Raw genomic sequence first — 26,170 nt, 5'->3', positions numbered from 1 at the left:
TTCCTATATTTGTATTGGGTGAAAACACATGCAAATGCTTGCTATGAATCTAAAATCTATTGAGAAACCTAAAGCTGGCAGACCATTAAATTGTGGTGATGCACATAAAAAAAAAACAAATGAAAACAATATAGTGTTAATGATATAAACGTGTTACTTTACGTGACTTTAAAACAAAACATAAGATTTGAGCAGGTTTGCCTTAAAAACTAATTAGGAAAACATCAAATAGACTATAATTAATTTTACCAATCCCTGCATTCAACAACTAAATACAAACTGTTATGCAAAATTCACTTTTACGTTTCGTTTGAAGTTTGTGTAAACAACTAGTCTATAATAGTATAAATGTCATCCCTGGATAAAGCTCGTAGCTTGACTTCAGCTCTGAGTTCGAACCTTCCTATCAAGGTATTTTGAAATAGGAGATTACATAAATCTTAAATGACATAAAAAGGAGGAGATGGAGAGGTGGAAGGAGTGCAGGACAAAAATTCAATTGGAACAGTGCAATGGCTGCTACTTGTATACACGTGATTATGACAGACACTTTTGAATAATTAGGCTCCTCCTGAACTTCATGTAGTGTGACGTGCTCATTATCCAGGTTTACCTACAACAGTGTTTCTCAACCAAGTTCCTGGAGAACCACCAGCTTTGTACATTTTCCATGTCTTTTTACCCAAATACACCTGATTCATATCATCGGCTCATTAGCAGAGACTGAAAGACCTGTAATGGGTGTGACAGACAAGAGGAGACATCCAAAACATGCAGTGTTGGTGTTTCTCAAAAAAAACGTGGTTGAGAAACACTGACCTACAGTGTGATTAGAACATGTCAACTTTTCTAAATGCTCAATCGCACTGGCAAACCAAAAAAAAAATCAGCTTGACTCTTTGTATGCCTGTATAAACTTTTCAGTTGTGATTGTAAACTAACTTTCTGTTTAAAATGAAGGCGCTTCTCGTGCAGACTAGCGTTTTAAATGTTTTGCAGCAAAACAAACTCCATTCACACTACACAGCCTAAAACGCATGATGTGTGAACGTTCAGGGTCACTGGGCATGCTCTTATTTTGTACCTGCAGTCTGCCACATGTGCAATATTCATATGAGAGTTGCTTGACAAATCAAGGAGTGATATGCAAAAGTCCAGGAGCCGGTTGCACCAGCAGTGCGTAAGTTAAAACATGACTTAAAGGAACACTAAGTTACAATTTACACATTACTTAATATTTTTGTGTTGCACCACTGGACTTAGTTTAAACAACGCTACGTTCTAACTAAAGATTTACGGCAGCATCCCCCATGTGTAACGGTAGAAACGATATGACCGCAAGATTAGTTTACATTGAGGAGCTCACAATGACAATGAAGAATGATCTTCCTCTACTTACAGCCTTCATATCCTCCTAAATCTTGCAATGGTTTCGGTTTGTAAAGTAAGAGTTTAATTTTCTCTCAATGTGTTAGATGTGATTAAAACGAGAATTTATTCATGACTGACTTTTTCTTTCTGCTCTTTTCTCTTTCATATGTAGGAGATAAAAAAAGCAAGTATGTTTTGATAACTTTGTGTATTCCACGTGCATTCACATTAGCTCACGATGCAGGTGTGTGCGTCATATTTTTTTAGTGACTCACTGTAATTAATTTACTATAAAAACTTAATTTGTAATTTAGTTTTCATAGAAGAGTCATATACAAACGCATTAGTTGCAGAATGTTAAAGCAGTTTAACGATTTGAATGCTTTTATTGCATATTACGGCATTTGATGCAACTACGCATGACTTTACGTAGAGTTTACGACTTACTACCATTTGCCCTAAGACCAAGTGGTGCATTTAGTTACTAACTAGCTAGTAGTTACTAAGCCCTAAGTGAGGACTTTACGTTCCAGTTTTAGAAAGAACTTACGAACAGCTGGTGCAACCCTACCCAGAAGACCAATTAAGTGATTCTGAACAGTAATGCTTCGTTTTCAATAGTCTGCATTTAGATCCATCGATGAAAGAGAACATCAGCATTTCCAAATGAAAACTAGGTCTTTAGCCTTTTCAGAATGCTCTTTTTTTGTGAGTCGAAGATTCCAAAGTAGTGGACACCATGCATAACTGTAATAAAACTTAAAATAAATAATTAAATAAATAAAAACATGTTAATGTAAACTGTGCCTAAATACCTCAGACTAATGCAGAATCATTGGCACATGATGGCAGAAGCTTTGTTTGATGTGGTTTGTTTGTGGGGAATATCCATTGCAAAAATTTCCTTAGAGCACAAATAATGGTTGCTTGGCAAAGACGGACACCACAAGTGGTTTGAAATGAGTGGACAATTGAGTTTTCCATGCTAATGGTCCCTAACAGGTCTCTTCACATTTGTTTATACTAACAAGGCTTTGAAACGTTTGCAGATAATAAACTTTAATCATGATGATGAACAGCAATGTCACATGAGTGCAGTAGACATGATAACCAAAACAATATCTTGTCCTGGAAATATCTGAGAGAGAGCCTGTAAAGGCCCCACCCTCTTCTGGAATACCTCATTTGCATTTAAAGAGATGCACAAAATTTTTTTGGCCTTTTTTGCAGCATGACATAATAAATAAATGATCTGTAGCATAATTTGAGCCGTAACTGCACATTCTGGGGACACTGAAATATATCGCATCTGTATATTGTGAGGCAAAATTGAGCCTTTAGTATACTCTGTAGATCTGCATTCTGCATATGGGGCAGAAGGTTTGGCTTAATGTGTTGAATGTCAGACTTGCCAATCAAAATCTTTGTGAAGCAACCTCAAAAGACAATATTTCTGTAGTAAATTAACATTAGAGAACAGAAACATTATTGATTAGAATCTCATTGTTTATACTTAAAAGTCTAAATCTGTTAAAAAAATACTAATATAACTGTCTTATGAAGGCATAAGAGGCTTTCCTTTATTTTGAGCATTGTCACATGTCTGCTGCTTGACAAGCCTAACAATGCCCTTCATCAATGTATGCATTTACAGTGTAGAAAGACTTATTATTTGCACATAATAATTTTTTTCTCCTTTATGTAACCTCACTCAAAAGGTGCGAATGTCAATGCAAAGGACCACGTGTGGCTAACACCATTGCACAGAGCAGCTGCTTCCAGAAACGAGGTGAGCAGCCCATGTGATTTATACGCCTGAGTGGAGACTCAATCCGAGTAACGGCTTACTCATGCCATTGTTTAGCATTTTAATATGATTCATGCATTGTGTTTTTCTTTTACCCAGAGGGCCGTGGGGCTGCTGCTGAGGAAGGGAGCTGACGTAACGGCACGGGATAAGTACTGGCAGACACCACTGCACATTGCAGCAGCTAACCGAGCCACGCGTTGCGTCGAGACCTTGCTGCCCCATGTGAGCAGCCTGAATATGGCCGACCGCACGGGCAGAGCACCACTGCATCATGCTGCTCAGAGTGGATACCAGGAGGTAGGGTGGAATTAGTCATCTAATGCACTCGGGTGATTTAAAAGGCAGGGTGGGCCACTTCAGCCCTCAACATCTTTATTTCTGCACTCTGCACACTCGAAAGTGCAAAATGCTATTAGAGTCAATACCTATACTTTCATGTTGACATGTCTCTTTGTGGATATTTTCATGTAGATTTTCAAATTTCTTTGGAAATGTAGTTGACAATAGCTGTTTTCAGTTGTAGTTTCTTTAATAAATTCCTTTTTGTACTTGTAAATTAGTTTTTTAGACTGGTCACAATTATTAATGTCTAGACTATTCGTCAACATAATTGTGAATTCGGGCACAATCAAAACAATTAGCTTTTTTATGTTTAAAACGTATCATAAATGTAATAAAAGTTGAATATAATTAAAAATATTAATTGAATATTTTCATTTGTCTATTTATTTCAGATTGAGTTTATACATTTTTTTTTTAATATTTTGTTTTTATAAGCACAAAACAGAACAAAAAACATTTATACAATCTATAATACTTTTTATACAAATAACAAGTACAAAAAAAAAGTACTTAAATAAATTAATTGAACAAGACGTAAAATAATAATTAAAAAAACACCAGTCCATCCAATCATGCCTCATGTATAGAGTAAAAAATATGGTGTATATTATTTACACAATATGATTGGATGGACTGGGTGTTTTTTATTATTATTATTTTGTGTCTTGTTTAATTAATTTACTTATTTAAATAGTTTTACTTGGTCAAACTCAAAACATTGAAAATGGACTGGAAAAGTGATGCCTGTTTCACACCGCAAGCGTGAGCAGCACGTATGGAGAGAGGAAGCAGCGCACGGGCATTTGCCAGATCAGCAGCTTTGCACAGATTGCAAAGCTGCTGATTGCCTTTACGGTCATTCAATGTGTTCTTTTGGAAATGATCAATGCACTATCACTTTAATTGAGCGTGAGCAGTGTGGCAAAAACAGACCCACTGCTGAAACTATTGCAGCACTGCTGCTTCAGTGCTGCTCAAACTCTGTGCTGACCCGCTGTTTCTGCATGCAGTATGAAAGCTCTAATCTGTTAACATGGACGCCGAAAACATACGCTTGCGATGCGAAACTGGCGTGAGAGTGAAATTGTCTATGAATCATAATTGCCGTGCTCCAGATTTTTTCAAACCTTTTAGATGCATCAGCCACAGCAAAATAAATTCTTTCAAGCTTAAAGAGCAGCAACCATTTGAGATTAAAATATTTGAGATTTACATATGCACAGTTACAATAATTGAAATATTTTATAATTTAGCTGCAGGCACATTCTTCTTATTTGCTCATCTGAATACATGTATCGACACATATTATTTTATAGCAAAATATTAGCGCCATAATGTTATTAACAGTAATGCTATTTAATGACTTCACAGTAAATACTGCCTTTACTGCGAATTTGTTTGACTAAATATTTGACTAAATTGACTAATACTAAACATAGGCTTGGGCGATATTACGGTATTATGGTATACCGCGGGATCTAAAAATAGCAACGGTGTCAGTTTCAATACCTACCTAAAACTTGCAAAATCAGCCAGATCAGAACTCTGCATCTCGGCCTGTAGCAGTAGCAGTAAAACGGTGTTCAGTGCTGCTGGACGCACATGAGCGCAAGACTGCGCTAAAGCCAGTGGATTTAATAATGTTCCTCCACAAACACACGTAGCCTAATCTTGGTGAGTAAAGGATTTTAAATTATAAATAAATATTAATTAAACCATATAATCATAATGTAGACAGAGTATACAGACTAATGGTGGCATTATTCTTTTAATATTCAGCTTCAATTTAGTTACTGCCAAAATACCCGTCATCATTTAGAGTTTATTTGATTTGTTAAGCAAGATTTCTTTTCATTGGTGTGTTGGCCAATTTAAAGGCTAAGTGCATGTAGACCTATAGAGTGCTGAGATTTTACGATGTTACAGAGGACTTATTTTATTTCTTTGTTCCAACTTTCAAGTGGGATATAGTCTACGTTTGTTACGAATAAATGCTGTTAAAACATATAAATGACTCATTCTTGAAAAAACGCATTAGAGCTGTGAGGGCTCGGGCTTTATAAAGCTGTCAATCAAAATGTACGTGTCGGACTCGGGACCTATCGGGTATAATTTTTATGGCCCGATTACAGCTCTCTGCATTCCCGCGGGAGCCGGCCAGATTTCTTAAGGTGTGGGAGTAAATTTCTGAATAAATCGCGGGAGAGATGTGTGTGTGTTTGTGTAAGACAGAGAAAGTCTCTCTCTCTCTCTCTCTGCCTAAGGTCGCATAGAATGTATTCAGTTTCTGAATGGTTTAGGCTCAAGCCAACAGTTTGGTGACGCTGTCTGAGCCTTACGTCATAATTTTTTTTATTACGCCGGTAATACCGGATACCGGGGTAAAATATGGAGGCGGTTTGACGGTCTCAAAATTTGGACACCGCCCAAGCCTAACTAAACATGACTAAATATTTATTATATTAACTCTTTGAAAGTCGCATGTTGTGTTCATAATCTTATTAAAGAAAATACTTGGTTTTAATTATTTGTATGTATGTAAATTGTTATAGTTATTAAATATACTCTTTATGCAATTTAAATATAATGGTCAATTTATACAAACTCTTTAAATATTTTGTGGAAACAATATGAAAACTGTTACATATAACAGTTATATAAATATTTCCATTTATTTATTCATTTTTAACAATCCGTCATCAGTATATAGTTTTGAGTGCTTTTATTTACTTTTTAATACTGCAAAAATGACCTTTGACTTTCCTAGTGCGTTTGAATTTAAAGGTTAAAATTGTGGCTTCACTTGTTTGGTTATTAGTTTCTTATGGTTGCCTTTAATGTCCAGATGGTCCTGATAAAGCCATACAATGTGACTTTGTGTGCTTTTGCTGCCAACTAGATGGTTAAATTGCTGCTGAACAAGGGAGCCAATCTGAGTGCCAGTGACAAGAAGGACAGGCAGCCCATTCATTGGGCAGCTTACCTTGGTACGTGCTTTCTATGTTTTCTGTAGCTAAATAGCAGCTTCCCTTGCATTAGATTGTTTTGTCCTATTTAGCTACTTTGTGGTAATTGCTGGAAGTTGTAGTAATGTGAACCTGTTTGTTTCTCCTAGGACATCTGGAGGTGGTTAAGCTGCTGGTGTCTCAGGGCTCGGATAAGAGCTGTAAGGATAAGCGAGGATACACCCCTCTCCACGCTGCTGCTGCCAGTGGCCACGTCGATGTGGTCAAATACCTGTTACGCAATGGAGCCGAGGTCAGCGCCAGGCCTTGACATTAAGCTTTTCCGCTTGTCAAGTGGACAAGTAAAACCTATTGTTTACTTGCCAAAGATTAAAGGGATAGTAAACAAAAATGAAAATTACTCACTCACTTAGTGATTTACTCACCCTTTGGTTGTTCAAAACCTATTTGAGTTACAAAAAGATATTTTGAAAAATGTGGGTTGCTGGCGCCCGTCGACTTCCATAGTAGAAAATGTTTCTTCATAGATTCTTGAAAAACTGGAGTGCAGGATGTCATCAGTACTTTGGGGCTTTTTTCCCCGGAGAAGTAAGATCATTGGTTTACAGCATGTTTTCTTTACAATATATATTTATGTCTGTTCCTCAGATTGATGAGCCTAATGCCTTTGGAAACACTGCTCTCCATGTGGCCTGTTACACGGGACAGGAGGCCGTAGCCAACGAGCTGGTCAACCGTGGGGCCAATGTCAACCAGCCCAACCACCGTGGCTACACCCCCCTGCACCTCGCTGCCGTGTCCACCAACGGGGCTCTCTGCCTGGAGCTGCTGGTCAACAACGGTGCTGATGTCAACATGCAGGTCTGGTTTGCCAAAGACAACATTTTTATTTTTATTTTTTCTTGTTTCAGTAATATTAATAATCAGTGATGAATATACTTATGAATAATCAGCTATAAGTATATTTGATTGCATGTTTCGTTTGTCTTTTCTGCAGAGTAAAGAAGGGAAAAGCCCTTTGCACATGGCAGCCATTCATGGACGTTTCACTCGCTCTCAGATCCTCATTCAGAATGGTTAGTTTTTTCTTTTTCTAATTGATTTTCATTTGTTTTTATGAGCTGTAACTATCTCTGACTCCTGCTGTCGCCTTTTCAGGTGGGGAGATAGACTGTGTGGACAGATATGGCAATACTCCTCTTCATGTTGCTGCTAAGTACGGCCATGAGCTGCTTATTAGCACCTTAATGACAAATGGTGCTGATACAGCCAGGTAAAAAAAACATGCATTTGTAGAATATGATTTGTTTTGCTTTTTTCTATTTGTAAGCTTTGAAACAAGTGATAAACAAATGCCAAACTCCTCCTTCAGAGATTTTGTCTTATAAAATCTTTTTCCTTTTATCAATGTTTACATTTTAAACAAGTGGCAGGGGGAGTGTGATGCATTAAAAAAAATAAATTGAATGAAATAAAAGCTCAAACAGACTTAAGACATTTTAAGACTTGATTTGATTAAGTGATTTTACCAGATGTCATATTGGACATACAAGAATAACCCATGTTTTTTTACTCAAAGGTAAAGACCCTACTCGATGTTTGTACAGCACAATTCCTCTTGCAGTTAAATATATTCTACTGGGCTGTCCTGCTTGTAATGATTCCGGAAGACTTTTTTTTATGAAATGAACTCTCTTAAGGACATTTTTTTAGCAAAGAGACACCAGGAAAAATGTTAGAATTTTTATCATTTATTAGCACTAAAAATCTTATTTAATCTATGTGTTTTATTTATTTGTTTGTTGATTTTTAATTGTATATTTATTATTAAAAAAAAATTTCGTAGTGAGAGGTTAAAGTCATATTCCAGAAGGGGCTTTTTCAGTGGTGGAACTTTTTAATTTTTCCTAGAACTATTCATAGAAATGAATCCATAAAAATGAATTTTTTATTTTATTTTATTATTTTTTTTTTTTTGGCATGTTGGAACAGCAGGATCTAGCAACAATTGTTTCTATATGATCTGCTTATTGAGAAACTGGTTTAGATTATACTTTAGGGTAGGGTATGTTTTATGTAGATCCTAGAACTACCTGGCGTGAACGCTCCTAATATTTCTAATTTTTCTTTTGCATGTTTTAAAATTCATGATTTTCTTAGTTAAGCATTTATGCTAAATTTTATCAGTGGGGATAAATCAGTGTTTACATTTATTATGTTACTATTATTTTTTTATTATCAGTGTTCATTTCAAGTTTGATTTATTTGTACTCTTTTTTTTTAATTATTATTATTTTAGTACAAATTTATGTTTATTTAGGGTTTTATATCAATACTTGGTTGGTGAGTGTGTGGTACTCAAATGATAGTAATGAAAAATACATTTATAAGTATTATTAAAATTTTGTTTAATACAGACCTCTTGGCATATATTTCACTGTATTTGTTTTACATTTATCTCTTTCCTCTTACTCCTGCTGATAATATATTTAAAAGTGCTTTAACTTGCCTGTCTTTGCATACACGTTCAGAAATTTGCATTTACAAAGAAAGTAGATCTTGTCTTTTGCAAGTTTGCATGTAATCTGCTTCCACTACATGTATAAATAATTTATTTATTTGTGCTCTTCCTATAGACAAGGGATTCATGGGATGTTCCCTCTACACTTAGCTGTGCTTTACGGGTCCTCTGACTGTTGTCGTAAGCTACTTTCCTCAGGTACACAGAATTCTTTTCTATTTTATATGCTAATTTGTGTAATTTATATGTACAATTGTATTTACACAGCGCTTCATATTTACCATTTAGTGTCTGATTAAACTGATGGGTAGTTCCCATGAACAGCTTCACTCATGACTGATTTGCTTCCAGCTAAAATGAGTGTGTGTGTATTTGCAGGTCAGCTCTACAGCATTGTGTTGTCAATGAGTAAGGAACACGTGCTCTCGGCCGGATTTGACATCAATACCCCAGACAACTTTGGGAGGACCTGTCTACACGCTGCTGCCTCTGGAGGGTGAGACTGCAGCTCTACTTAGAATGGGCTATTTAAAAATTCACTGGCCCACTTTATGTCAGGTGTCCCCAATAACAATGTTTTATGTGCCCAAATGCCAACCAAGGTCATTATGCTGATGCGACTTGACAGCCTGCATCTAAAAAAGTGATTGAAAAGAACGTTTAAAAGATTTATTTATGCCTCTTCAATTTTCTTCTTTTCAGAAATATTGAATGTCTCAACCTGCTCTTAAGCAGTGGAGCTGACATGAATAAGAAGGACAAGTTTGGAAGGTACAAATCTCCTTGCTTTTGTTCAAATGAAACTTTTTTTTTTTTTTTCTTTTTATGTTCTGTTTTCCATTTTTATGTAACTTCTTGTCATTTGTGTACCTCTTTGCATAAAAAAGAATTATAGAAAAAATTGCTATAATTTCCTATAAACATGTATGAATCTGCATGTTGAAATCATTGCTTAAGCCATGTACCAAGCACTTACCATTTTTTTCAGCTAAAACTACAATCAAAAACTGTCAAATACACTAGATATGTAACTCATATAGTTTTAAATGGGAGAAAAAGTGTAATAGTCAGTCTGGTGAATAAAGCCTCGCCTTCTAGTAGGCCTAAATGGCCAATCATTGATTGCTGTGAACTTAATTTTCCAGGGTAGGGTTGCACCAGCTGTTTGTAAGTTCTTTCCTAAACTGGAACGTAAAGTCCTCACTAGGGGCTTAGTAACTACTAGATAGTTTGTAACTAAATTTGTTCTCACTTAGGTTGCACCACATGTTCTTAAGGCCAAACGTAGTTAGTAGGTTGTACTGCGTAATATTATGCTTAGTCCCATTGAATGACGTAATATCCAATAATAAGCATTTAAAACTGCTTTAAAATTCTGCAACTAATGCATCTATATATAACTGTTCTATGAAAATTAAATGATAAATTACATCTTTATATTACATTACAGTCAGTCACTAATAACAGATGACGCTCATACCTGCATTACTAGCTGTGAATGCACGCGAAATACACATGAAGTTATCGAAGCATTAAACTTGATTTTTTTTTTATATATTTCCTAGGTGTGAAAAAGAAAAGAGCAAGGAGAAATTCTCATTTTAATTGATTGATACAATTAATAAAAAACACTCCCTGAAAGAAAATTTAACTCTTCTTTCACAAACCAAAAAAAGAAATTGAGATTTTTGGGAGGGAAATAAGGCTGTGAGTAGAGGAAGATCATTCTTCATTATCATCATGAGCTCCTCATTAGCAATGTTTTCATCCAAAGATGTGAATTAACTTTTATGCGCAAAACTGGGTTATCGCACAAAAGACGTGCGAAAAAAGCAGCGTTTCCATCCAACGAGTCCAACAAACAAAATCGTCACTTTCTGATTATCTGGTGCCTAATATCAACCGTAAAAACGGAATACGCTGCATAAGGAGAAGCTGTGTGAATCTTTTCTTTATTTAATTAATGTCTTGCGCCTCAGAAGACAATCCAGGCATGCAGTGAATGTACAGAGCACAGACGCTCTTGATCTGGAGGTCATTAATAATATAATAACATTAATACTGAAATGGTTGAGGCATTTTAGAATGACTACAACAACATTTCAGATGTTTTACAGTTTGCTCAGCTTGCTTATTTGTCCATTCACACAGATTATCATCACATGATCTCTTACCTTTTCTTACCTTTTTTAATGCACATACTGGAATTTGTTCGGTAAATGTGTTTCCATCGCAGGTTATATGCATCTTTTCTTATCTAATAGAAAGTTTGTCCTACTCCAGTTATGCAAATTTTTTAATGCGCATCTTGCGTTTTTTAAATTTTTATATATATATATATATATATATATATATATATATATATATATATATATATATATATATACACGCATATCCAAAATGTGCATACAAATAGGTGGATGAAAACATAGCTAATGTAGACCGGCCCCAAGGGAGGGGCTTGGACCAGACGTGTATTTTTATGTCAGTGTCTACAGATTTTGTATGGTTTGAATGTTTAGAAACAACATAAGAAATTTTATTGGTGATTCCAAATATGAAATGTAATGCTTTTGGAGAATTTGATGTTTCCTCATTCAAACAGAATGCCTGAGAATACTGCATGAGAGATGTTTTAAAAATGTCCGTAGAGTGAAAAGACTTGCCTTCAGGGGACAAAATGCATTCAAAATGAAAGCTTTCGTTTAGACAAAATTAAATAAGGTTTTTTCGATTAGTTAATTCACCTAACAAAAGAAAATTCTGCCATTATTTGCTCAACCTCATGTCGTTCTAGCCCCTGTGAACTTCTGAGGATTTTTTTTTTCTTAAGTCTGTACTATAAACACACAACAATTCAGATAATTACAATTGCAATAAATGAATCCATATGCAGAGAGTGGTTTAACTTGTGTTCTGTAGATATATGACCACTTTTTATGATGAACAGATAAAATTTAGATTTTTATCACCTATAAACAATGATTAGCAAATGACCTTTACCCTAAAGGAAAGCTAAAATGAATTCTGTTCGTCATTGAAAACTCTTAAGACTGAAATTATTTATGAAAGTTTTTGTTTTGAAGGTAGACTTTTTTTTTTTTCATTGGATGACCCTTGCCTCAAAGTTGCGTATATAAATAAACCTTTTATAAATAAACATTTGGTAGTCAAATCTCAAGGTGTTTCTAATGTAATGCATAAATTCTTATTTTTATTATATATATATATATGTACATATATATATATATATATATATATATATATATATATATATATATATATATATATATATATATATATTGTCATGATATTTTTAAAAATCACTTGTATGCTGATTGTTTAAATGTCTCTCCATCAGGACTCCTTTGCACTATGCGGCTGCTAACGGCAGGTATCAGTGTGTGGTGGTTCTGGTTGGAGCAGGGGCGGAGGTCAATGAGCGGGATCGTTCCGGCTGTACACCTTTACACTACTCTGCTGCATCAACTGCATTCTGCAGGTGAAATCTGCTTACATTGTATCTCATCATATCTTCTTGCATCTATTAAATATAATGGGGTATCAGCATTACTGATCTCTGGTATGTTTCTCAGAACGGACCGACCCCATGCCAGCACTCATCAGAACCAAGAGGACGGGGAGAAGGAATCATTTCTGTAAGTCCATAACACTACCAAAATATTTCCAGACATGCATAAAGTTTAGTTTGTCTTCTGTAAAGCACAAATTAAAATATTTTTAGATTAACTTGTGGATTTGAAATGACATGATGGAGAGTAAATGATGGCAGAATTTTGATGATGACATTTACACTAACATTACAACATTTATACACAATTTTTGGGATCAGTAAACTCTTTTTTCCCAATACTTTAAATGCTTGTATTCAGTTTCAAATAGAAGTTTTGTTCTTTCTGTTCATCAAAGAATTGTAAAAAGTCTTTCCGGTTTTTGTCTTTAATTCAACTCAGTTAAGCATAGCCTTTGTTAGCATAAGAACAACTTTATTAGTATTGTTATTATAGGTTATTTCATGCTTTGAATCTTTGTGTTTGAATACTTGTAGGTGTGTGGAGCACTTGTTGGACAATGGTGCTGATCCATGTTTGTGCAACACTAAAGGGTACAGTGCTGTGCATTACGCTGCAGCCCACGGAAACAAGCAAAACCTGGAGCTGGTGAGATTGAGCAATGTCCCCTGTGATTTAAAAATATGAATAAATGGTTATTACAAAGCACTTAACACTCATCACTTTTTGCTCTTGATTCTGCAGCTTTTGGAGATGTGCTTCAACACACTAGGAGACAAAGAGAGCAATGGGTCCATCAGCCCACTACACTTGGCGGTATGTCCAAAACATCTTAAAATCAAATCAGGCCTTTATTTGTTACATACTCTTTTGTATAGTGAAACTATAGTTATATAGTGAAACACAAACATCACAATTTTCAGGGGAAGACATGTCACAGGAGGTAGCATTTAGAAAGGGAATTAAGATACATCAGGAGAGTCAGGTATAAAAAATAAAAATTCCCTTTAACCTTACTCTTAAATTAGGACAGGGTGAGAACAGGGAGAAAAAACAGCCCAATCTAGCACAAAAGCACACAGACAAGACACAACATTGACACAGGGGATGATAACAGTGGATATGGATACAGTCCGATTAGGGCGGGCAGCCATCTGGTCCTGCAGCCATGAAGGCGCTGGTTGCATACCCGCCCACTCCTCCCTTGGGTGAAAGCACACGAAGGCGTTTGGATGAGGGGATCGGTAGTGAATGTTTATCTGTAGTTGTGTATGTGTGTATAAGCCTGTAGAGTCCAACAGGTGTCCTTATAGGCAGCTGGAATTTCAGAGCTGATTTTCTCATTGTCGTTACTAAGATGAAGCTGATTGTAAAAATGATCAATCTATTATTGCTTAAATCTATTTTTTGTTTGTTTTAAAGTAACAGGACAATTTATAACATTTGTTGTCATTCACATTTTCATTATTATTTATGTGCTTACAGGATGAGTAGTCTATACACTACAAAAAACACAATTCTTAATTTTTTTGTCTGTTTCTAGTCTAAATATCAAAATCTTAAATCAAGAAGCATTTTCTAGACATGCAAAAAATTGTCTCGTTTTAAGAAATAAGCTAAAATTATTTTTTTTCCTTAAAACAAGACAAATCAAAGTAAGAAAAGCACATTTTGCAGCATTTAATCGATTAAGCATTCGTTTATGAACAGAACAGATGATATGAGACTGTCACTCTACATGTTCAACAGCTCACAAAGTACCAGCAGAGAGAGCTGAAAACACAACATCTGTGCTTGATATGAGCAAAGTAATATTGGAAAAATACAATAAGACTAAAATATGAACAAAACACTTCAGAGATTGTCATTTCAGTCAATTTTTCTAGCGTATAAACAGTGCTTGTCAATTATTTTACTGTTATGAAAAAGATTAAAATGGCATCCAATTAAATTAAAATGCATAAATGTCTTTGATCCATTAAAAATATTTTCAAGAGTTAGAATTCATGTCTAAATAGCAGCAGCCTGAAAAACAGAGCTTCATAAATCCATAATTCATAAAACCTAAGAAGTGGCCTCGGCAGCAATTACACATTGCACGGAGACTGAGACCGTAGAAAGTCAACATTCAAATCTGCGCTGTCTCGTATTTGTATGACCTGCATTTTTTTTAGGTCGCAGACATAAATGCACACAAAATATTTAATTTATAGCACCGCAGACTGATCCAATAATAACTAAAAAAATAATAACTTTTCAATTTAGTTACCCATTATAGTTGCTCTCTGTAAGAGTCAATAATTGAGGCTGTGTTTAATAAAAATCTAAATTGTTCCTATTTAGACATGAGCTGTGCTTGGAATAATATTATTTAATGAGAAGCAGTTTAAGCCTAACTAAAATGATTGTACAACAGTTCTGTCTGGTTCTTAAATCTGAATTGCTGATTGCACTTCGATATTCTGCAAATAACTGCACTTGTCCAGCCTCTGCACTCTTGTGTACCACTCCGCCCACATACAGCAACAACCAGAGGACACTCTATAGTTTGAAAAATATTGCTGCTGTTGGACAACAATGTACTTTTGAGTCTTTTTTTTTTTTTTTTTGAGAATGTAGTTGTTTAGATTGCAACTATGCAGTTCATGTTTAAGCATATTGCCTAATTTGAAGTATTTATAATTTCTGAAAGAGTGTCAGCGGCCATTAGCATGTCTTTGAGTAAAGGCGGTGGACGATGTTCATCTATAAGATGACAACAAAGACGCATAAAAAGATATAAGAGAAAAACCGCATAATTCTAACTACAGCTGATCAAGTTATTATTAAACAGGTAAATGACTTTCTAAGTTGATCACTGTCCTTTGTACGTTGTAATGCAGTATTTTTACCATAGAAATATTGGGATCTCCTGATTGCAACAGAAATACTGGGAAATCTCAGTAGGCTGATGGCATTTCATGCCGTTCAGCCTTATAATCTTAAAATCTTAGCAAAATCACCTGTTTTGTCATCGCTTTAAACCTTATACTAGAGAATCAAGCAACCACTAGTTCTAAAGTGACGTTGGTGAAATAGTAATGGTTTCTGCTGTTCTGACGTCAGCTGCATATGTGAAGCAATGGCGGAGGAAAGTAGTTCCTTTTACAAAAGGGTTTTTAGGCGATCTGTTTTTGATGTTCTTATTTTTATATACATGATTACGCCATTGACCTGTTGTATAAACAGCTGTATATTGTCACTATATACAGCCACATCGCACTGTTACTCAAGAGACATTGCTCATAGACACATACAGTTCACAAGTGTCTTAGCCTGAGACTGAAGCAAAGCCGGCATGTCACTTTTCACACTTAAATAAGTGCACATGATGGTGAAAGTGAACCATTCAGAAAGGTTATGTCATCAAGTTTACTGACAGAGGCTTTAGATTTGCATTATTGCATGTTATCTGAATAAACTATTGTTGTAATCAGTATGCGACTATTACTGAAAGCAAAACCACTGTGGGCCGACTCTCAGTGCAATCTGTCTCAATCACAGACCGCCTTCAGATTTTTTATACCACTGCTAAAAATACAAACGCTTCATTGAGAGAGAAGGTTTGATTAATATGACCTCTCTTCAACATCTACTTATTCACAGCATAAATCAGCAGGAGTTCAGAGCTGCTAATAATAACTGTAATGCTCTCTTTTTTTCTGTCAGGTGGAGTCGGGTCACTGGGAGTGTGTGACAGTGTTAATAGAGTCTGGAGCGTGTGTGGATGTGTGTGACCCGGTGGGCCGATCTGTGCTGTATTTGGCTTCCCAAAGAGGACACAGCCGCTGTGTTGAGCTCCTGCTCAGCCAATCAGCTTCCTGCCTCCTCGCAGAGCACCGCAGCAAATGGGGCCCTCTTCATGTTGCAGGTACAGTGAGTGTGTATGCGTGAATGGGCTTGTGAAGTGTGTCTTTATATATGGATAAATGTTTGATGCGTCACTGTGCTTCTTGTTGACAGCTGCCAACGGCCACTCTGAATGTCTGCGGATGCTGCTGTGTAGTGAAGGGGGAGCCGACCTGGTTAATGTTACAGATGCGGAGGGGCAGTACGTATCAGCTTATGGCTTTTTTACAGTGCGATTTGATTATTTCTAATGTTTTATTTGTTCACATGCAAGTAACATTTTATAAATACATGCAATTCAGTTTTAACCAATGTGCACTGTTTAAATGTACTACCATGTTAGGGATGAAAACATCCACTGAATTAAACTGCTGTAAAAAAGCATCAGATACATATATATTTTTTCTTATTTTTCTCTGCATAAGTCTGTTAATCAACCTGATCAAAACTACTAAATGTTTTTAGAATTACAAGATTTTACTCTTTAATTGTCAAATTCATAAATGATGTCACTGATTTAATGAAAAAACACAATGACATATTTTCAATATAAAAAATAATCGTGGACTAGATTTTTTTAAATCTTTTGTCACAGACTTAAACATGTGAATGATTAGTAACAACATTGCACAAGATTTTCATTTTTTTTCTCCCTAATTTATTGTTGTAGCTGTTTTTGCCTCATTGACTTTAATTATAACCACATGTTTTGATTGCAAAACCATGACACCATATAATGATGCTTTTTTATTGTTGGTGGTTTTTCCTGTTCGAAAGATAGCAAATTTATAATTTTTTACTGTTTTACTGATCATCACTGATCATCACGATTTACTCTTTAGATAGGCCTGTGCAAAAAAAGCAGCACAACAACATTTATATGGAGTACAACAGCAAATTAAAGCTTGCAAAACTCTTTAGTTTTGGTAGCCCGAATATAAACTTAAGTAGCCCAAAGACAAAATACATAAACAAAAACATACAGTAACTAAATAGAAAAGGTATAAGCTATAGGCTATATTATTCTTTTAAATAACCAAAATTGTATTATTTAGCTTTTTAAAGTTTTATTTAAAAAATTTTTTTTAAATCAACCAAAAAAATGAAGATAAGGAAACATTGTTTCAGGTTATGTTTTGCATCTATAAAGACATTCCAATATGTTACAGAGTAGTCAACTCATTTCAATGTTTCTTTCTCTTTTAAACAAAATGTTTTCTTCAAAATATCTTTATTTAACACCTTGTTTAATACCCGTGTTTAACAGAAAGAATAAAAACTCAAACAGGTTTAAAACAAGTGAAGGGAGTAAATAGTGGGTTTATTTTCATTTTTGTGCCTCTTAACTATTCCTTTAAGTGCATGTCAAAAAAATAAACAAACTTTTTTTTTTTCATAAGCTGACTGCCAATCGTTTACTGATTCTGTTGAATATCTGTGTAAAGTAGACAGATAGCATTAACTTATCCTTATTAACTTATAACGTGTATTCTATCTTTCTTAAGTACGTGTGTCTGTTCTGCATGCGCTCCAACACGTGCTTTTCATGGAGACGCATTACATTTAAAACTTATCTCAGGCTATTTCTGTATCTGTATCATTTGTGTGCTTCAGTGTCGTGCATTTCATTACAGAACAAGCGATTAAACTGACAGAAACACTGCTTAATTTGGGATGTAGTTGATAATATTGTGGCTTTTCTTCTTTGTTATCAACAAGTGCATTTAATGCTGCCGTATCAGCAGCACAGCACATCCATAATTATCCACTTTTTATGAGAGAATGTAAAGTCATTGAAATATATTTTTCCTCCCACTGGGCAGTATATAGATAGATGTTTGTAGCCCAACCCAAAACAATCCGAGCTACCGAATTTTGCAAGCCCTGTAAAGTGTCTAAATGTGTGTCAGAGTGACCTTTGCGCACTTACCTTGATGTGTCTGAGAAAATCAAAATCTGCTCATCAGCTCTCAGAACTACATGAAGTAAACAAAAACAAAGGTTGTGTATTTATGCACCGGCTGCCTTTTGATGTTGAGAAGTACAGACTCAACAAAAAGGATGTTTATATGATATAAGGATTTTATTATCCCACTTAGCAACTAAATACAATTATTTTCCCCCATAATATCATAAAAATAATAATGATGAGAAATGAATGAAATCATACTACATTTGGGTTGTCTTTGTTACAAAAATCAAGTTTGGAAATAAAAATTTGAATCAAAAGATTTATAAATCTTTTAGTTAAATACTATATGTACTTTACTGAATATTTTTACATGTGTTTGCAGAAAAAAACAAGTCAAATTTAATTTATTTGCATGACAATTGGCAAGTGTCAAAAGTCATTGGCAGTGCAAGCCATTCTGATTAAACAATTAAGAGCACCATTTTTTTTTTAAACTAGATATCTTTATAATTTTTTTAAATTTCAAAATTTTTGAAATTTTTCAAAAAAAAAAAAAAAATTTCAAAATGCTTTTAAAAATGCATTTTTTGCTCATTGTTGATATCTGTTTCCCCTTTTCTCCTGTCAGAACTCCACTAATGCTGGCAGTGCTGGGGGGACACACTGACTGTGTGCATCTGCTGCTGGAGAGAGGAGCTTGTCCTGACATGAAAGACAGGAGAGGAAGAACAGCCTTACACAGAGGGGTGAGACCCTAAAACTGTCAGTCATTTGAGCATTATTAGTCTAATCTTGTGAAGTGTTACTAACCAGCTGTGTCTCACCAGGCGGTGATGGGTCGAGAGGACTGTTTAACCGCCCTGCTGTCCCACAACGTCTCAGTCCTTAGCAGAGATTTCCAGGGGCGAAGCGCGCTCCATCTGGCTGCCTCTTGCGGTCATGCCGACATCCTCTCCAACCTTCTTTCTGCTGCTGATCACTCCCAACCCCAAGACCCACTCACTGACCGCCATGGCTACACACCCGCTCACTGGGCAGCCTATCACGGTACCACACCCCACCCTTTCAGCCTCTGCAGCACCTTCATATTAGGGCTACACGATATTGGAAAAATCTGACATTGCGATATTTTGTTTTGCTACGATATTTATTGCGTTATAAATAACATTTCAACAGGTTTATTTAAATAACTCTATTTGGAAAGATTTCAATTATTTAGATTGACTGAGATGAAGTCTTTTTTTCTATGCAGTGGATCTGCAGAAATTATGATAAATGATATGCAAATAAATAAAAACAAGGCTTTGTGGTTTTCAGGGGCGTCTTAACAGTATTCAAGTACAGAAATTGAACAATTAAATGAAAAATGACATTGTAATCATTGAATAAATAATAACAAAATATATATTTAATATTATCTTTATTTTTTAATCTTTAATAAATAATAAACTGCAATGTGACTTGCAGATACACACATTGTGATATCGATGCTCAAACGATATATTGTTCAGTCCTGCTTTAATACTGAGTACTTGTGTTAATACTGAGAGAGTGTTAAATGAATGATGTGCAATGTTTTGTGAAACAGGTCATGAAGACTGTTTGGAAGTTTTACTTGAACTTAAACCATGTAGTATCCAGGAGGGAAACCCCTTCACCCCACTGCACTGTGCTCTGTGAGTATTCAACTTATTTTTTATAATATTATTATTATTTTTTTTAAACTTCATATTATTTTCTTTGTTTTGAACAAACTGAGAGTCACTGATTCTCCCATGAATCTAACAAAATAAATGGTATTTGGTGACTGTACTGCTCAAGTGTACACTCGTTTAAAGGTTTAGCATCAGTAAGACTTTACATATATAAAAATAAATACTTTAATTCAATAAGAATGTGACTGTTTTTTTTTTCTTTTGTAACAACAAAAGTTTCTAATTAATTTCAAGCTAACACCAAGTTCTTTTTGTCTTTCTGTCCTTTAAAGAGATTTGACACAAAAATGTAACAATTGAGTCTTGATTGGCAAACCACCATATTTGTGAAGGACCATGTGATGATAGACTAGGTTTTAAGAATTGTGCTTTGACAGCAATAGAATAAAGTATAACTTGAAAATTGAATATTTTAAATTAAAACAGAAACCAGTTGTTTTAAGTTACAAAAGTATGTCACAGTAATGATGCGTTCACACCAGATGTGGATGCAAATCACTTTCGCTTGATGCTTCATGTAAATTCCATGCAAAGACACAACTAGATCTGTGAGTTGAGAGTTTTGTGTATTTGATGCGTTTAACTTGCGAATCGCGCAAATTGCTCGAGTTGGAATATCTGAACTTCAGCGGACATCCGTGCTGCATTAACCAATCAGGAGCTTGCTCTCGTAGGGGTGTGATTATGATGTAGTGCCTGTTGTTGGTGTCCCGAGGGGAAATATTAATGCCGACATTGAACAACAGCTTAACAAAATGGGCTGGGCTAAAGCATCGCTGAAAGCTTCCATCATTCCGATTTCTGCAGGAGTTGCAGAACTTGCAGAGCTGGGTGCACCTCTGAAAGGATCTAGTGCACTCAGATACAACGCCGAATAAATCTATGCTGTTTTTGCCTTCCTAAAGCACATAAACGCAGCGATTCTCTAAATAAAATCCATGTTAGCCATTTAGCAATAAAGCTAAAATCATCGGGCAAACTTGACACGAATCTGCATCTATTGTGAAGTAAATTTGACGTGCGAGTAAACTCAAAATGTTCACGCGTCTATTTATGTGCACATGCCAAGTCTGGTGTGAACACAACATAATTCTGTTCTTATCAAATTTTTGTTCAAATAAATGGTGAGACATTTCAAAACAATTTAAAATCATACAACGTCTAGGAATGTGCTAGGAAAATAGTTTTGTAGAAATATACTTTTTGAGTTTTGTTATTTTATTTCTTTTGTCAGTCACAAATAAGCCACATCATCTTTGTCTTTTTTTGTGTAGTAAACCTAAATGTGAAGTTATGATATACTTTGAGCATTAAGGTTAAACTTAAAGTATGGGTTTACTAATCACTATCTTGCCATCCCATTGCAGCATTAATGGCCATAGTGGTTCTGCAGAGCTGCTGTTGGAATCCAGTGTTTGTAATTCGCTGGTAAACATCAGGGATGCCAAAGGAAGGTTGGTTCAAGCAGTTATTGTAATATAGTTGTTGTGTAGTAGCTGCTGTCACATGTGTACAGATTGAAAAAGCATTAGATAAATGATCACCTATGAAAGTTAATGAACGTCTTTCCTCTAGGACCCCACTACACGCGGCCGCAGTTGCGGAAGACGTGGCTGGGCTGCAGCTGGTTCTGCGGCAAGGAGCAGACATCGATGCCGTGGACCACTCAGGCCGTTCTGCACTGATGGTGGCTGCCGACTATGGCCAAAGTGGTGCCGTGGGTAAGAGTTGCATCATGTGCCACGAAAAAGACTGAATCTCTTAGACATCAAAGGCATATTTTATTACAATGTGATCTTGAAAGACCATTAGATGTCTATACTGAAAGCGCTTTAATGCGTGTTTTTATAATGTTAGTTAACCCTTGTGTGCTGTTGGGGATGTTTTCATACACTTTGGGGGGGATTTTGAGTCGTAAGTTGGCAGTCTTCATTTTTTATTATTTTTTCCAACAGATCAATATTGTGTATCGTAGCTTCTTACTGCTAAAATGCAGTGAGTGTTAGTCAAAAAAGGAACTGAAAAGATATTAACTAACTCCAACTTTTATTCAAATTGTTTATATACATTCAGAAATTAAACACTACTTTTTCTCTAGAGCAAACAGTCATGAGTTATGGCGTTAGTTATCTCCTGGTGCCTTCGTGATGTTTTCTTTTATTTGGTGCAACAGCTGCAAACAATGTTGATATTGTACTTGATTAGAAGAATGATGAATAAATCCATATGATATAATCCTGTAAAAGTCATGCCTCGTTTTCAGTTTTGGGCTCAGGCGCGCTTTGCACTCATACTACAAGCATACAGAGTAGGGATGGGAAGATTAACCGATATGTATCGATACGCGGTCATGCGCGTGCACGATGCGAGTGCATCGGTTGAGCAGCAGAGGATGAATGAAATTTTGGAAGCAAATCGAGATACATCGGTTTTTGCGAGATGCATCGATTTTTCCGAGATACAGCTTATATTTTTAATATAGAATGTATTTTTTATTTATTAACACGTGTTGTCAACCTGTTTTGCCGCATAATTTAATCGACCTACATAAAGTAAGCCTTAGCAACGGATTTGCGGATGTGCACACACTACAACTCAGTGTATCAGGTGTGCGGATGAAGCTAGTGGAGCGCCCTCAGAAAGTGCGAGAAGCAAAACAAACATTTTATTCCTTACTGAGTTTTAAATCTAAAGTATGACAAGCAACATTATGGATTTAAGGATGGACGACATGACAGGACAGATGCAATTTGCAAAATGTGCCGCGCATCTGTAAAATACGCGGGCAGTACGACTAATCTGAAATCTCACTTGAAGCAGCGCCACGGTGTTGTTGTGAAAGCATCTTCCAGTGTTTCTGCATCCCCGGCTTTCGCACTGCTTCAACCAGCTCCAAAAGTGGTGAGAAAAGCATTGCAAGTTTTTTTTCCCGTGCGCAACAGTTCTGCTCGCTCTACGCCAATAACGAATGCTATTGCATTGTTCATCTGCAAAGATATTCAGCCTAGTGTCACGGAGAACGAAGGTTTTAAACACCTCCTCCTGTTAATTTTTATTTAATTATAATAATAATAATATTAATAATAATAATGATAAAAATAATTGGGTGTCACGGTGGCACAGTGGGTAGTTTGACCACCTCACAGCAAGAAGATTGCTGGTTTGTTATATTTTTATTAGCCTGTTGTTTACAGTGACAGTGATGTTTCAAAGCAGCATAACACTGCTAGTTCACGACCTTAAGTTTTGAATAATCAGTGGTAAAATATCTTTGTAAAACTTGTTTTCATAGTTGAAAAGTTAAATCACAATTCTTGTTGTGCAATGCTAAATTTATTTATGTTGAAAGAGTGCAAATATATACATATTTTTTTAATTGATATTGCACTTATACATTCTGTTTATCTTGAAAATACTTAAATAATATGTGCTATATGTTCTAAAATGGCCCTCTACTGTAAACTGACACTCTGGCTCTGAGAGAAGAGCCAGTTTGTAAAAAAAAAGTCTTGGTTTTGCTTGGTTTATAAATAATCAAACTCATTCAATGGCACAGCATCCTCTTTCACATCATCTCATAAACTTGATCTAATTAGTGCTGAAATATCGCATCGTATCGTGATATGGGTGTGAATCGTATCGTGTCGCATCGCAATATGTCACAAATGTATCGCTAATTTATCGGATCGTATTCTTTGTATCGAGATGCGTATCGGATCAGCATTATAGCTTAGATGCCCAACCCTAATACAGAGTCAAAGCCGAGTGAACTGCACTCTGGCACACCTCTTCCAACCGGGCCAGGGCAGGCCAAGTGAACCGTGCTTGAGCCTGATTCAGAGCACGATTCGGATAGCATAGTGTGAGTAGGCCCTTAGTGTCACTGGCAATACTTTCAGTTGATTTTTCTGCAAAACACTCCTCGTATAGCTGCCTGTGGGGCTTTTTTTATTTCATCATCCTTTGGCAACAATGCTTTTACGTTTTTTGTTCGGTGTCTGTGACTTTGAAACCAAAATATTTCAATATTACCAACATTCTGTTTTTCTTTGATATGAATTCTTCTATTAATGCTTCTGAAGTGGCAGACGCCATCATCTTACTTGTCTGCCACTTCCTGTTTTATTATGGGCATTCCACATAGTTTGGTTGCACAATTTTTATTGGGCAGATCGAAAGTGAGCTAACTCAATTGGCTAGTAAGACTGTCAAACACTGAGGGCAGTCACACATTTGGACATTTGCACATTTCAAATCATGACTGCAAATTAGATTTCGATTAATGGCACATAGCCCTAGTAAATTTGAACAGTACACAAGGGTTATTTATCATATATCGGATTGAAAAATCACGTTTTTTTTTTCAATGTAAAAATGTTTGAGGTTTTTTATGTATCGTCTTTTGTTTTATGAAGTTGTTATTATGAAATGTTTAAACCAATATTAATCTTGCCATGAAATAGCCAGTTGCTGATGTGACAATAAATAAACAAATGAACAAATCAGACATTATAAATATCTGAATCCTTAGCAGTTTTTTTGAGTAGATTTTTGTGTTGTTTCCGTTTTTACAGCCCTGCTGCTGCACAGAGCCAAAGCTGATCTGTCCCTCCTGGATGTGAATAAGAACACTGCCCTGCACCTGGCCTGCAGCAAGGTACAAACACAGCACTTTATTTAAACTCAAACATCAATGTCTCTTCATTCAATTTCTTAGACGTTGTCCGTATTGCTGACTATGGTTGTTTTCATTTGAAGGCTCATGAAATGTGTGCCATGCTGATCTTGAAGGAGATCCACAACCCTATCCTCATTAATGCAACCAACAGTATGCTTCAGATGTGAGTTTCTCTTTCTCAGTTTGCTAATACAACTATTAGCAACTGTGGGTTGTGTGTAGCCATTTCCTACTTTGATTAAACTGGACAAACCATTTGAAAGCATTGTAACTTAAATTTTTTTCTGTTTTCAGGCCCCTTCACATTGCAGCCAGGAATGGTTTGGCCACTGTGGTTCAGGCTTTGCTGAATCGTGGTGCCACCGTGCTGGCAGTGGATGAAGAAGGTAGGACAGGCTTTTCTGCTTTAGCAATTTTTCTAGGCAAAGTTTGTGTCAGTTTATGGCAGGAATGACAACAAGAACTAAAATCCAGGGGTCAAAACAAAACTAGATTTGTGATGTTTACTTTGGATATGTACTCCGCTTAAAGCAGACATGTCCAAATTCGGTCCTGGAGGGCCGGTGTCCCTCAAAATTTAGTTCCAACCCCAATCTGACGCACCTGGGCTGGCTAATCAAGCTCTTACTAGGCTTTCTAGAAACATTCTTGCAGGTGTGTTGAGGCAAGTTGGAGCTAAAATCTGCAGGGCATCGGCCCTCCAGGACCTAATTTGGACACCCCTGACTTAAAGGGTTAGTTATCCTGAAAATGAAAATTGTTAATTTATTTTTTTATCCTTATGTTGTTCCAATCTTCTGAGACCTGTAGTGCTCAAAAGTGTTCTTGGAGCTTCAAATGATTACGTTGCTGCCTACGGAGGATGAGGGAGCACATGAATTTCATCTAAAATATCTTAATTTAAATTCTGATTTAACAAGAGGATGAAAAGTTAACAGAATTATAATTTTAGGTGAACTAACCCTTAAAAATCTTACTTGCATCACCCTCACCAGTTCGTGTGTTATGATTAGTTTAACTAGATTCGCTTTAAATTCATTTAATTTTCCTGCGGCTTAGTCCGTTATGTATCGTGGGTCACCACAGTGGAAAGAACCACCAACTATTTTGGCATATGTTTTACACTGCGGCTGCCCTTCCAGCCTCAACCCAATACTGGGAAACCCAGATGATAATGTCAAACAAATAATATATAATTAGTAATTATTTATAATAAAAATAATAATAATAATAATGGGCAGCATGGTGGCGCAGTGGGTAATGTTGTCACCTCACAGCAAGAAGGTCGCTGGTTCGAGCCTTGGTTGGGTCACTTGGCATTTCTGTGTGTACTTTGCATTCTCTCCTCGTGTTTGAGTACGTTTCCTCCGGGTGCTCCGGTTTACCCCACAAGTCCAAAGACATGCGCTATAGGTGAATTGGGTTAACTAAATT

At 36.0% G+C, this 26,170-nt stretch overlaps 1 protein-coding gene across 1 annotated transcript in view; it reads left to right on the top strand.

Annotated features, from left to right (window-relative positions):
* ankrd52a (ankyrin repeat domain 52a) overlaps window positions 1-26,170 on the top strand; it is a 30,708-nt gene that overhangs the window by 2,478 nt on the left and 2,060 nt on the right. Inside the window, 24 exon segments of the mRNA NM_001018154.1 lie at window positions 3,090-3,160; window positions 3,278-3,478; window positions 6,423-6,510; window positions 6,639-6,781; window positions 7,138-7,350; window positions 7,487-7,565; window positions 7,648-7,762; window positions 9,126-9,208; window positions 9,389-9,506; window positions 9,713-9,781; window positions 12,372-12,512; window positions 12,607-12,669; window positions 13,080-13,191; window positions 13,288-13,359; window positions 16,252-16,453; window positions 16,546-16,633; window positions 18,972-19,089; window positions 19,171-19,390; window positions 19,932-20,019; window positions 21,426-21,512; window positions 21,634-21,779; window positions 24,633-24,715; window positions 24,817-24,899; window positions 25,031-25,122. Coding sequence (NP_001018164.1) covers window positions 3,090-3,160; window positions 3,278-3,478; window positions 6,423-6,510; window positions 6,639-6,781; window positions 7,138-7,350; window positions 7,487-7,565; window positions 7,648-7,762; window positions 9,126-9,208; window positions 9,389-9,506; window positions 9,713-9,781; window positions 12,372-12,512; window positions 12,607-12,669; window positions 13,080-13,191; window positions 13,288-13,359; window positions 16,252-16,453; window positions 16,546-16,633; window positions 18,972-19,089; window positions 19,171-19,390; window positions 19,932-20,019; window positions 21,426-21,512; window positions 21,634-21,779; window positions 24,633-24,715; window positions 24,817-24,899; window positions 25,031-25,122 — 2,775 coding nt within the window.

Source organism: Danio rerio, chromosome 23 (genome assembly GCF_052040795.2).
Source record: "Danio rerio strain M-AB ecotype USA chromosome 23, GRCz13ab, whole genome shotgun sequence".
Classification (NCBI taxonomy): Eukaryota; Metazoa; Chordata; class Actinopteri; order Cypriniformes; family Danionidae; genus Danio; species Danio rerio.
Note: the sequence above shows the minus strand (reverse complement) of the source record. Positions and strands in the feature narration are given on the sequence as shown.